This window comes from Elgaria multicarinata, chromosome 4 (assembly GCF_023053635.1).
Source record: "Elgaria multicarinata webbii isolate HBS135686 ecotype San Diego chromosome 4, rElgMul1.1.pri, whole genome shotgun sequence".
Taxonomy (NCBI): Eukaryota; Metazoa; Chordata; class Lepidosauria; order Squamata; family Anguidae; genus Elgaria; species Elgaria multicarinata.
The window spans coordinates 49,873,872-49,888,426 of NC_086174.1; the positions used below are offsets into that span (position 1 = coordinate 49,873,872).

At 41.8% G+C, this 14,555-nt stretch overlaps 1 protein-coding gene across 5 annotated transcripts in view; it reads right to left on the bottom strand.

Moving 5' to 3' along the window:
* LTBP1 (latent transforming growth factor beta binding protein 1) overlaps window positions 1-14,555 on the bottom strand; it is a 210,737-nt gene that overhangs the window by 8,130 nt on the left and 188,052 nt on the right. For all 5 annotated transcript variants that reach the window (XM_063124236.1, XM_063124235.1, XM_063124239.1 and 2 more), the window contains 2 exons: window positions 12,097-12,237; window positions 10,472-10,642 (listed from right to left, as the gene is read on the bottom strand). In XM_063124236.1, coding sequence (XP_062980306.1) covers window positions 10,472-10,642; window positions 12,097-12,237 — 312 coding nt within the window. The remainder of the gene's footprint in view (window positions 1-10,471; window positions 10,643-12,096; window positions 12,238-14,555) is intronic.

Here is a 14,555-nt window from a genome sequence, read left to right on the forward strand (position 1 = left end):
GGAATGGGAAAAGCCTGCTTTAGAACAAAAGAAAAGTAGGGGAGATTTGCACTTGAAGGGATAGTGTGAGCTTGAATGAATACACATCTTCTCAAATTGCTCTTTGCTTTGACTGGCTACTTTAATTGTTTCCTTGAAAAATCACATATTTAGCATTGGATTACAGGAAAACCACTGCACAGATGTGTCTGAAATTTGGCACACATGAGCACCTCCAGGACATCTGTGAGGTCACCAACTTCCATGTTTCTATGTTGAAAAATAAAAAAGATAGGCATTTATTTTTTCCAATGCAAGTCTATGGGAAAATGAAAAATCTGAACAATTTGTACATCTGAATCTCAATTGGGATTCAGATCTGAGGTGAGGCGGACTGGGTCTGAATCGATCAGAATCAGGCTCGATTTGGAAGGTCAGAATCGAGATACGAAGCAAATGGGGGGTATGGGCACAGCCTTAGAGTAAAGTAGAACTTACTTCTCAGTAAACATGCACAGAATTGGGATAGAAGTGTCTTTCTGCCCTTAAATATAAGGTCATGTTTAGAAGTCCTACGGCATTTTAAGTCACATCTGTTATTCTTAAAAGCTTGCTCCTTACTCCAGCGACACAATATACAGCTTTTATTTTGAGGCATGACAACGTATGAACGTTACTAATTTTTAAATTGTTTACTTGTCAATCAGAGTGTTTCAACAGTATAGATACTGTAAAACAGGGTGAGAAGTAGTGAAAGGAACCGTAAGGAAGCATGGTAATTTACCTTGGAGAAGACCTGTTCTGGGAGGCAGGAGATGGTGGAATGGAAATCTGGCCTAATTTTTTTTGAGACTGAGTCTTTTGCTAGCTTATCTTAGATCTAATTGGAAGAAACAGCAACTGTACATGTCTTGCATATGCAATTTCAAATGGAAGTGGTTAACTGTGCACTCAGCCATAGCAGAGAAGGAACTCTCAGCCTCCAAAGACTCCAGGAATTGGGGGCCGCAAACTGATTGCATGCACTCCCACAATATAAAGGAACATTACAAATGCTGTATATAACTACCACTGCCACTAATAATAATAGCTAATGTACCATGTCAAATGGAACAACTATTAGAAGCTACAAGCTTGTTGTACAAATGGACCACCACTTTTCTTGAAAATGACCTTAGGTTTGGGGGGGGCGTGTAGTTTATCCCCCTCTATTTTTAGGTGATCATTCATGACTATCAGGATTTGTTTGGTTTATTTTTGTGTGAAAGGGATCTTTAATTGTTACTCAGCTTTTGTGGGGGAATCCCAAAATCTTGATCCAAGGTGTTGTTTCTGGAGAAGAGATATTTAATTTTCCCAGAAGTCAAGCTACAATATTGCAGAAAACACAAGTGACCACAGCAAACACAATCAAACTATAAGGTTTGAATTGAAGCCACTCTTATTTGGCCTAATTCTAGCTGCTCCATGTGGTTTCACTGGTAGTGTGAAATATGACAAGTCCATGATCCTAAGCATGCTTACTTCAAAATAAGTCCAAGTAAATGTGTTTAAGATCAAGGTAATTATATTTTACAATGTGTGAGAGGCCATAATACCTTATGATCTGGTATATCACTTTACAGCATGTTTTTAACTACAGCCATATTTATTACCCAGCAAGTTTAATGACACCTTATGGGCGATGCAAATGAACCCTGTCAGAGTGACAAATGGCTTCAGGCATCGATGGTTCTCTTTTCAAGCAGCACCTAATTTTGTTTCATTTGATAACAATTGAATCCAGGAGAGATGTGTTACATAGCTTTCTGCTCTTCTTCAGCAGCTCATCCAGGCAAGTTGTTTTTCAGAGAGGACAGTGATCCAGTTTAGGAACGCAACAGATGCTTTATTTGGGCTTCTTCTGGAACACAATCTAGGCTTCCCTTCTTGAAACTCTACCCTGTGCACAGAAAGCTCTTCTTACTTCCAGAACCCTCTCTGACCTTGGCCCACCTCTTCACAGAGAGCTCTCCCACTAGGGGCTGCTCTTAAAAATTCATGAAACATAAACTGACAATGTTACAGATGGAATCTGATGTTGGTAATGCCAGCTGGTCCGTATTATAACTTGCATTTGGACTGCAATGTGAAAACAAGAGTATGATGGGAATGTGGTGCCTTATACTGAGTCAGAGCATTGGTCCATCTAGCCCAGTATTGTCGACACTGACTGACAGGAGCTCCCCTGGGTTTCAGGCAGGAGATTTTCTGGCCCTAACTGGAGATTCTGGGGTTTGAACCTGGGACTTTCTGCATGCAAAGCAGATGGCTCTTCCACTGAGCTATACCCCCTCCCCAGAAACATCAGTAGAGTTGCTTTAGATTTTGTTTTAAAGGTATCTTTAGAAACTTGAACCCATCACTATTCAATCCATCTTTTTGAATATGTTCTAGCAAAAGCTTGATAGTTAAAATTTATTTGCCCCAACCAGACTCTGAAAAAAACATACCTTGTACCTGGAGATACATATTGTAACTGAAGCTAGAAAAGCTTTCTAAATAATTGCATTGGTTTAAATTTAGGATTTAACATATTTAGGATTATGCTGCCAGAAACTGGCCTGCTCTCATGTAGACCCAAAAGAGTGAGATGGAACCTGGAATTTACCCAGTCATAAGGAAACGAGGTACAGGAAGAGCTTACTACATGCTTAACCATACTACATGTTTATGCCCAATTTACCAAGACTGCCTCCCAATCCACATGGCCAAATCTTCTCACATTGGGTGAAGACTAGAATCCAATCTCCATCTCTTAGGAGTAGATTAGGCGCGCTATTCCCATTCATGCACACAGCCCTTTCGCTATGGACGGGAAGAGAAACGTCTTCATGGAGGCTGTCACAGCATCTGTCATGTATGTGAGCATATGGTCAGGATCTACCTAATTAGTTTTCATATATTGGTGAGGTAGAGAATAAGTCTTTGTTTTTTGAAGCTGTCTGATAAGCGTTTCTCCTTTCTATTCCATGAACCTAAATAAATCTCTTATTTTTTTCTCCGATTTTGGGGAGGTTTCTCCCATTTTTTCTTCCCCTGCCTCCTAGGCCTTCACATCTCTAGACATATATTTTAGTTGCGCTTGCAGATGACTGGTCCAGGTGTTTGCTTAAACATATTTAAAAAATCAGGGCCCAAAGACTACTTATTAGAATGGTTTGCTCCATGGCTGATATTTTAAAATGTTCCAAAGAACATCTTCTGATGTGGCTATGCTACAAGTGCACAGCAGCCAAGGCTTCCCTTGAAGGCCCAACAAAAGGTTCCTTTATTAAGCAGAGCCTCCTAAGTGTCATCGTTAAAAAAGAAAAGGGCCAAATCTGTCAAAGCATTGCAGTTCTGCAACAGCATTTCCAAACATAATAGTTAATCATAGAACGCAATACTGGACTCTTGGGGAATGCCAGTAAAGTATTTGTTTGCCCAATTACATCTCTCTTCCCAACCAGAGATCTTGGATCGCAAGTTTGTATTGCTTTAGCTCTGCTCTTGGGGAATTACATCATCTAGGAACCAAAACACTGTCAAGGTTTCTTCATTTAAACAGGCAGACAGGGCAGGGGCATATTTCATCGTCCAGACCACATCAGCCACCATCACTACTACACCACCCTCTTCATTTCAAAGTGTTAACTGACATTGGTTAAAGATGACAGGCACCACTACCTAACTCCATCAGATTAAAGGTCTGCTGGGGAAATATTTTCTGAGTTTGGTTCTGAAACCCTATGCCAAGTATTTTGTATCTGTGTTTCGGCCTACAGCACAGGCATGAGACTACAGCTTGAGATGTGTGTCAGTTAGTACTTCTCATCCTACTTATTGCTATGCTAGTAGTGTTTTCACACGCAAAGCTCAAATACTCTTTGAACCTTTCACACTCTATGCAAAAGTGTGTTTGATCTTAATGTGAAATGGCAGCATTCCCCTCCTATCTTTTGTGATTACTGGGGTGTTTATCTACTTTTCAGCCTTACAGATGTCAACCCTCCTGTTATATTTGATAATATTTATTGGCTTCTTTGGTTCTATTGACACTGATGTCAATGTTTAACCGTAGTTTGCTGTAATGTCCAAATCAAAAAGCTGTGATTAGCATTTCCCATACAAACCACATCAGAAACCCACTTCAAACTATGGATTTTGAATCCAGTTTGGAGGGCAAGTGCTAATCATAGGTCGCTCATTCAGATGTCACATACTATAGCTAATGCTAAAAAGGAAATTGAAAAAAGGCATACAAATGGAGAGAAAGAGAGAATGTGTGAGCCCGTGGCTCATTTTCAACCCACAACCCAAATCATGGTTTGGAGGATTGTCTGAGTTGTAACACAGTGAAATTACATGTGTTTCAACTCTTGCAGGCAGTCTAGGAAAAAAAGCACAGTTTTTGTTTAGCTTCAAAAGTCGGGGATTCATTTTATAACTGTTTTTGGAAGAAATAGACAACAGCAACCTTGTCCAAAAGGCCAAGGTTTTCTTTTATGTACATCCTTTATATTTCCAAGTACAAAGAAGTTTTGTTTTGAAAATCAATTGCCTATCTTCCAAACAAAACAGCATGTTCTTTAGTAAAAGCAGAAATGTGTGGCTTAAGGCATAGTATCATCATCTAAATATTGTGCTTTCCCTATTTCTGCAGCCGTAAGTTCAAAATATTAATGGAAATATATGTGAAGTTCCAGTAGTAAACCAGGTCCAGTCAATACATACATCTAAAATTCTCATATGGAGCAATTCCAGTTTCTCCAGACAGGATTTGAACCTATGGCCTTCTGGTTGAGAAGTGTGAAAGTTCCCTCCCGAGCCAACAACATCACTTTAAACTCTAAACTGTGAAGACAGGGCAAATGATTCTTTCATACACAATTCAGCACTGTTTTTCGTGGGGAAATGTCCTTAAAATGGCAAATGGTTTTAAGGTACAGATATGGGAATATAACATGATTACCTAATAAGCCTTTTCATTACTACATTCTGGATTACATAGGGAAAACAACATAATGTGACTCAAAAAATAAAACAAAAATACTAATTGCTTGGGATAAACTTGTGGATTATGATTCAGTGTGAGGTAAACTGTTCTCTCTCTATTTTCTGAGCCCTTATGAACCTGATAACATGTTTGCTAACTTTTTTTTTTTAATATTCGGGGTCTTGTGCAAGTGTGCGAGACTGCCTGTCTTCTATTTAGCCCAGCATACTGATATTCCCCTCTTGTTAATGTCCTTGAGCGTCTTTACATTAAGGGAATGTGTGCTCTTTTCCCGGGGCTCTTGTGCATCCTGGTTCTTGGCATGATTGATAGCTAACAGGCAGCCAGTGCAGTTCTTTTAACACAGGTTTTGCATGAGCAGAGCTAGATATCCCCGTGAACACCCTAGCTGCTGTGTTCTGCACTAGCTGCAACTTCCGAACCACACACATGGGTAGCCCCACATATTACAGTAGTCTAATCGTGAAGTTACCAGTGCACGAATGACTGGATAGGCTATCCCTATCCAAGAACGGGTGTAGTTGGCATACCAACCGAAGTTGATAATGGGCGCTCTGGCCTCCTGAGGTCACCTGGGCCAATGATGGATCGAGTGACAAAGATGGATCCAGGAGCACCCCCAAACTACAGACCTGCTCCTTCAGAGGAAGTGCAACCCCATCCAGAACAGGCAAACATCCCAATTCCCGGACCTGGGAACCACCAACATACAAGGCCTCTATCTTATTGGGATTCAGCTTCAGTTTGTTGGCCCTCATCCAAGCCATAACTGTATCCATGCACTGGTTCAGAACATGCATGGCCTCTCCTGATTCAAATGTTACAGAGAAATAGAGCTGGGTGTCATCGGTATGCTGGTGACACCTTGCCCCAAATCTTCCGATGACTGCTCCCAACGGCTTCATGTAGATATTAAATAACATTGGGGAAAGGATGGTGCCCTGTGGCACCCCACAGTTCAACTGCCATGGGACAGAAACACATCCCCCCCAATGCTATTTTCTGGAACTGATCCCGCAAGTATGAGCTGAACCACTGTAAAACAGTGTCTCCAACCCCCAACCTGATGGAGGTGTTCCGGGAGGATACCATGGTCAATCGTATCAAAAGCTGCTGAGAGATCAAGGAGTAGTAAAAGGATTGCACTCCCCCTGTCCCTCTCCTGAAGGAGGTCATCCATCAGGATGACCAAGGCCGAATCTATCTCAAAACCAGGCCTGAACCCAGACTGGAATGGATCCAGATAATCAGTTCTATCCAAGAGCGCTTGCAGCTGAGATGCCACCACTCTCTCGAGCACCTTGCTCAAAAACGGGGTATTGGCAACTGAACAATAGTTAGCATAAATCTCTGAGTCAAGGGAGGTTTCTTTCAGAGTGATCGCACCACTGCTTCCTTGAAGGAAGTGGGAACCACGCCATCCCACAGAGATGCATTTACCACTCCCCAGACCATCCGGTCAGCCCCCCACAGCTGGCTTGAATAAGCCATAATGGGCAAGGGTCAAGAGAGCATGTGGTGGGTGGAACAGATGCAAATGTCTTGTCCACATCCTCAGGCTCCAAAACCTGAAATTGATCCCACAAAACAGGATAAGATGATGCAGTGGACTCCTCAACAGACGCTGAATCAATAGTGGTGTTCAAGTCAGCGTGAAGTGAGTGATTTTATCCTCAAAGTATCTTGCAAATGCTTCTCAGCGAGCCTCTGAGGGTTCCAGTATTGGATTAGGTGGGTTAGATGTAAGTAACTCCTGGACCACCAGGAAAAGCTCAGCTGTACGACAGCTTGAGGATACCGTCTCTGCCATGCAGTAGGTCTTACACCACTTGCACGCCAACCATCTTTTGACTTGTTTCATTGCCCAGAGTTCCCCAGTAAACCAGGAAGCCTCCCGAGCCCCACAATGTCAAAGAGGGCACTCGGGAGCGATTGTGTCAATGGCCCTTCGCACCTCGCCATTCCATAGTGCGACAAGGGCCTTGACAGAATCGCCGGCTCTGGCTATTGAAAATTTCCCCAGAGCATTCAGAAATCACTCAGATTCCATAAGTCTCCAGGAGCAGACCACCCCCCGCACAGCCTGAGGCAAAGACCAAGTGAAAGGTATGCTTTGCCCTATGTGTTGGGCCAGTGACAAATTGAGACAGCCCCATGGTTGTCTGCATGAATGTTGAAATCTCCCAGGACCAGGTTCTTAGGATTTTTCAGCACCACATCTAAGACCTCCTCAGCCAGCTTGGTCAGGAAATCCATTGGGTAGCAGGGTGGGCGGTACACCAATAGTATTCCCAATCTGTCTCTTTGGCCCAACACAAGGTACAGGCCCTCACAGCCTATCCCAGGACGGAGGGGTTTCCTGGTGAGCGAGATTGAACATTTATGGATCACAGCGACTCTCCCAACCCGGCCCTCCAGCCTGGGTTGGTGCTGCACCGAACAACCAGGTGGGCAAAGCTGAGTCATATCTATGCCACCCAGCTCACCCACCCAGGTCTCTGTAATGCAAGCCAGGTCGGCTCCTTCATCCATGATCAGGAAGAAGGAAAAGGAGAGAATTAAGGAGCAATGACAATGGGCTAGTGCAAGTAGATAAGGCCCATATGTGGTTGCATTCTACCCACAGTTGGTTGGAGCTCTTTTACTTGCCAGGTGGTACTCTAGTTGTTCCTGACAACCCAGGATTAAGTTACCATGCTGGGTTCAGATGTCACAACAATCCACCCTGAACAACCCAACAAGAAGCCATGGTTTCTCAGGGTAGCTTGTTCATGAAAAATAAGTCACTCTCTGGAAATCAGCCAGGTTCAGACATCATGACAACCCATCATGGGTGATCACCCATGGTGATTGCCATGTCATGTGAACCAGGTTGATGTTTCTTTTTCCTTGCTCTGCTGCTGGCTTTTACTCTGGTTTTATTCTGTTTTAAACTTTAGGTTTTTATATTAAGTTTTATTATGTTATTGTATTATATTATACGGTTTCTGTTTTGTGAACCATCCAGACAACTTCAGCTACTGGGTGATATAGAAATATAATAAACAAACAAACTCTTTCAAAGTTAAGAATTAAGTCATCCGATTCACCCTGTATATGTTATGCATATGCAAGCAACATGGCTTGCAGAAAACAAAATCTTCTTTGCACGATAGTCAACACTGTGATGTGGTAGTTGGCAAATGTGGTCTGCAGCTAAATTTTGACAATATAATCTAAGGGAACAATCAAAAATATAAAGCTCATTAAAAGCCATGAAGACATTCTTTCCATCAGAAAGTATTTTGTTGTACTAAATAAAGCATTTTTATTATGGAAATGTGCTCCTGGAAATCTTCTAACCAGCCCCATCATTAAACCCAGAACCCATGCAGACACCATATTTTTGTTTTAATTTTCTCCTTTACAGCACCCTGTGTCTCTCTTCTGCCTGGGTCATCCTGGCAAAACACAGTGGAATTTAAAACATGGCTTGCTGGGCTGGGTGGAACAGAAATAAACTCAGATAGATGTCTAGGACTCTCTAGATTAGGAGTAGGAAACTTGGTGCCCTCCAGATGTCTTGGATTACAACTCCCATCACCCCATCTATAAGTCAATGGTCAGGGTTTACGTGAGTTGTAGAGCAAAACATCTGAAGGGCACTGAGCTATGTACCCCTGTTCTGGAATCTATCAATCATTCAGTCAATCAATCAATCTTCTCTCTCTCTCTCTCTTCATTCATTCATTCATTCATTCATTTATTACATTTCTATTCCAGCCAGTTGTCAAAGAACTCTGTCATAGATCTTGCTGAATTTCACAAGAGTGAGAACATAAGGAAGAGCGAGAGAGTTAGAGGCAGGAAAGTGAATGAATGAATATATAACGTACATCACCAGCTCTGCAGGGCTTACGATAGATATTCATCAGTGCTGCTATGGAGAAAAACTGCAACTGTCCCCATTACAACTTCAATGCATTAATCTCCCCTCCCTCCCCCACCCACCCCGGGCCACACTGCAACACACGCAGAAAAGCCAAAGAACTTATTTTTCAATCACGGAAAACAGGCAACAAAATCAGTGTAGATTGTTGCAGTTTTAACCAGATACCCAATGAAAAGTCCATGGATACATCTGTTTGTAAAAGACACTCAATTGATTTTCAAGGAATAATTTAAATTTCTGAAATTAGACCTATTAGCCTGATCTTGATAGTTGCTAAGCTATCTTCGAGCATGATGTTAGGCTGATAATGCCGAGACATTATACAGGCATTATACACAGATGTGTTGGTACAAATGTTTTAAATCAAGAGTACAATAATTCAGGTTCAGAGACATATTCTGAAATATTATGAAGAAGCATTTTCTTGCATAGATCTGGCTTAAGTCATATTGCAATCCTAGACTTAGCACAAGCTGTCTTTTCTCCCCTTCCCAACCTAAAATTTTTCAAGGGACTATAACTTTAATAAGTTCACACATAAGAATTGCTAGCATGAATCACCATGTTGTTATTGTCCATGGATTCTTGGTGGCTTATTTAAATCGGGTTGTGTGTGGTGAACGATTTCCATAATCACGGCCCAGACACTGTTTATCGTGTCATCTGAACCCAGGTTGCATAGCTTGTTGGAGGGTGAAACAACTCTCCAATAACCATGGGATGTTGTAGGTAGTTTCCCCTCCAACAAACCAAGATGCCCAGATAGGACAAAGCCACACCCAGGCAGTGATTATGGAAAACTCATCTGCCAGACACCACAATTTAAATAAGGCACAGTGGCTTAAATAAGGTATGATGACTTATTTTGATTGTGCAAACCAGCTCATTATGTTAATTGAGTAGCATGTAGTTGAGGATAATCTTCTCATTTACTCTACAGGAAGTGCACAAAACTCCAATTTGGATTGAGAACACCATGCACCTAGAGGGAAGGATTAAACCTCCCCCTCCCTTTCTCCCTAAAATTCCCCTCCCTCTGCATCACACATACACAGGAGTAAAAGAAAGAGGAGAAAAAGCCTGCATTGATGTTAATGAATACTCCCCCCACTTTTTAAAAACTCCCATGCTGATTGTGGGTGGAGTGGGGAGATGGTGGCGTTAAGGAAGTTTTAATCCTTCCCTCCCAATCAGCGTGGTCATAATCCAAACCAGGATTATGCGCATTTACAGTAGACTTTAAAAACAAAGATTATTTTCAACTACACACTATGGAATTAACATAGCATGTAGTTTGACACACAGTATGTGGAAAGGATGCCAGAAGATCAGATTTTTATATGATCATCTGGAATAATCATGTTATAAGCATAACATGTGATTTCATCTGAGGACTTTCAAAATTTCTTCTAACTTGAACTGCAATGAAAAGCCAACCACATTTGTGCTAAATACAGTTTCTGAAGTTACGCTACAAAAGACTTAGAACGAAATATTCCTCAAGTCACTAAAAGATGCCTTACCTGAGTTCTTCATGGGACACAGTGCACATTGCATGCCCCATGCTTCACCATATAAACAACAGCACTCAGTGTAAGTCGTTTGCTTTCCAACAAGAGGCTGACTGCAAACAAAATCATCACTCAGATGTTGCCAGCAAAGATCCTGGAAGACGTCAGTTTCTTCCGTTTGTTCTGAAGTGATCAGTAAAACACAAAACATGTGTTCAGTACCAACATTTCATGTTTATATAATAATAATAAAAAAATCAAAGTGGCACAAACTATTCCAGACTTACAAGAACCTCTCATCTTATTTTCCTGAAAATAAAGTGAGATCAAGTTTCTAATATTATGTAAAACTTTAATAAATAAGGACAATATATGAAAAAGCGCTTAGTATATAAGCAAACAGAAGCCTTGCTCAATGAAGACTCTATTCCAGCTTTCCCCAACCTGGTGCTTTCTAGATGGTTTGGACTATAATCCCCAGCATTCTTGACCATTGGTCATGCTGGCTGGGGGATGATGGGAGTTGTAGTCCAAAACATCTGGAGAGCTCCAGGTTAGGGAAGTCTGTTCTATTGTGCCCTAAGTCTTGTCTCTGACAATGGCCAATTCCAGAAGCTTTTGGCTGAATGCTCATGTTATCCCAGCAGCACAGGAGGCGCCCAGGTAATGGAGGAGGAGCTTACTCTACAGCTCCTCCCCATGCCAGTGTTAATCCAGGGTTATTTTTAAGCTGGCACTGCTGTAGGAAGAGCCACAGGTTGAGCTCCTCCTGTGGCATGTAGGCCTCTTGCATTATCCCAGTAGCACAAGGTGTAGTGGTGTTCCTGGGATTCCCACACTGTCAGGATAACACCAAAGGATTTTCTGAGTGGGAAACATAGAATCATAGAGCTGGAAGGGGCCTATAAGGCCATCAAATCCAACCCCCTGCTCAATGCAAAAATCCACCTTAAAGCATACCTGACAGATTGTTATCTTTAATATCCTATTGCCTTTACACAAATTTATGGCATGACCACACTTAGAATGCTATGTTCAGTTTTGGTCACTGCACCTCAAAACGCATATGTTAGAGCTGGAAAAGGGCAACTAAAATGATCAAAGGGCTAGAGCAACTCCCTGATGACAAAAGGTTACAACATCAGGGACTGTTTAGCTTAGTAAAAAGGCGAGTGAGGGGAGACATGATAGAGATGTTCAAAATTGTGCATGGTGTGGAGAAAGTGGATAGATAGACATTTTTCTCCTTCTCTCATAACATTAGAACTTGGGGTCATTCCATGAAACTGATTGGTGGGAGATTCAGGACAGATAACAGGAAGTACTTCTTCACATTATCTACGGAATTCACTTCTCCAAGATGTAGCAATGGCCACCACTTTGGATGGGTTTAAAAGGGGACTGAACAAATTCATGGAGGATAAAGTTATCAATGACTATTAGTCCTGATGGCTATATGCTACCCAGTTGATGATGAATGTGGATAGGAAGATGCTGTTGCACTTGTGTGCTGCTTGTGAGTTTCCCATGGGCAGCAGGTTGGCTACTGTGTGAACAGAATGCTGGACTAGATGGACCCTTGGACTCATCCAGCATGGTTCTTACGTTCTTAAGTGAATGCATGTAATAAGGCGTACCGCTAGATTCTGCTGGTCTAATACATCGTTTTTCTGTAGAATCCAGAACCATGGGGTGGGTACAGAAACAACTGTAAGAGCCTTCGGTGTTGATACACTGGCCATCAATACAGCTGTTGGGGTCTTGACATTCATCTGTATCTGTCCAAATGCAAATGAAACAATATAACAAAGGAACATCAGTTAACACAAGTTGTCTTACATAACATATTTGCACTATTTATTTATTTATTTATTTATTACATTTTTATACCGCCCAATAGCTGAAGCTCTCTGGGCGGTTCACAAAAATTAAAACCATCATAAAACAACCAACAAGTTAAAAATACAAATACAAAATACAATATAAAAAGCACAACCAGGATAAAACCACGCAGCACAATTGATATAAGGTTAAAATACAGAGTTAAAACAGTATAATTTAAATTTGAGTTAAAATTAAGTGTTAAAATACTGAGTGAATAAAAAGGTCTTCAGCTGGCGATGAAAGGAGTACAGTGTAGGAGCCAGGCGGACCTCTCTGGGGAGCTCATTCCACAACCGGGGTGCCACAGCGGAGAAAGCCCTCCTCCTAGTAGCCACCTGCCTCACTTCCTTTGGCAGGGGCTCACGGAGAATGGACCCTTTCACTGGCGAGAAAGGGTCCATTTCCCAGTGGGCTTTCTTTTTAAGTAGTTCATCTCTAAATCAGGATGATCAAAGGTATGTTTTCACATATGCCCAAAGGGGAGAATTGTTCAATAACTTATATCTTCCTTCTCATGCATCAACAAGAAAATGAGAGAATATTCAGTTGGTTGCCTTCATACACAAACCAATAAGGGCGCAATCCTGTTGTGATAGTTGGCAGCCTTGGAAGTTGAAGGCTGATGATTATCCTAATGTAGGGCGGCCAGAGCATGTAGGCAGTCCTCACCTCTGTGCTCTGGCCGTCCCATCCAGAACAGGAGGGAAGAAGGCTATGACAAGTATAGAAAGCTGTGTAAGACAGCTTCCCCAGTCTCCTCCCATCCCCGCCCCCTTTCCCCCATCTCACACTCAAGTTCTGAGCGCAGAGAGGTAGCTAGCGCAGTTCTCTCTGCACTGGCTACAAGGGGAAGGAGAGGGAGCGGGAAGCTCAGTTTTCTGGCTTTGAGGTTGGAGCCCTGTCTCCAACCTCCGAGTCAGTAAACACAGCAATTCTATGCTCCCCTAACCCCAGACACTGTCTAGGGACCACTGAATTGCTCTATTTAAGTCGCTGGATGCCACCAAATGATGATCTATAGATCAGTCTCCCTGCATATTCCTGATTTATTGGCAAGCTGGTTTCGAAGAAATTGCAATAATAAAAACTGGATCCAAATTAACCTAATCTTTGCAAATATACAGAAACAAACTTGCTTTTTTTCATCTCTATCCCTGCCCAGCTCATTTTACAGAAAAGAAGCGACAGTGCAACTATAAAGAAATGAGTGGCTTTATATCAGGAGAGGAAAGTTATTTGGACCCAAGATGATTAAGTCTCCTACTGTGGTTTCATTTCATTATGTTATTCCATATAGAATGGTTTTCTGTTTAAACTGCAAAAAGTCCAGGTCGTGACTAGGAATAATTTTCAGTCAAATGGCAAAAAGTGAATGAGTAGGCCGTTCAGTAGACTAATGGGAGCACATTTATGATAATCAAGAGTGTGAATTGCTATTCCATATTGCATTTCAGACCCTGTATGCGTAAAATGCCCATTTCCTCAGATGGAAAACCACACTTGCCAGAGATGAGTCCAATAATGCGCTCAATGTATAAAGATAGAGGGCCAGTTTATGCACAGCTCTTCTAGGTCGGGTAGAACAATAAGACCACATTAAAACAATCAGAAACTGGCGATAAACTAAATTCCCAAACAAATAGCATCCCACTTCAATTTCTTGGCACTCTTGCTGACATTTACTTGTCACAATAATGCTCCTGGTGGCTCTGCATGGACCTGTAGTCCGTTTGGAGTCCAATCCGAGGAGAACCTTCAGCGTACTGGCTCCCTCTCTGCGGAACTCCCTGCCTGTTGATGTGAAGCAGGCAGGCACAAACCTTGTTTTGTTTTGGGTGCCTACTGAAGACATTTTTATTTAAACATGCCTTCCCTGATTGACCAAGCATGGTTTTATTGTTAGAATCTAATTTTAAATATTTTAATTTGGTTTTCTTCTTTTATTGTTCACTGCTCAGAAATCCAATTGGCCGCAGAGCAGTATAGAGATATTGTAAATAAGACAAAACAAACAAATAAACAATAAAAGAACTGCCCCACTAGATCAGACCAAAGTGCTATCTAGTTCAACATCCTGTTCCACACAGAGGTCAACCAGATGCCTCTTGGGAAGCTTATCTGGAGGAAATGGGATTTAGAGATTTTGTTATATAAAGCTGTATTAAAGTTATGTGTGTGTGTGTGTGTGTATGAGAGAGGGAGAAAGAGAGGG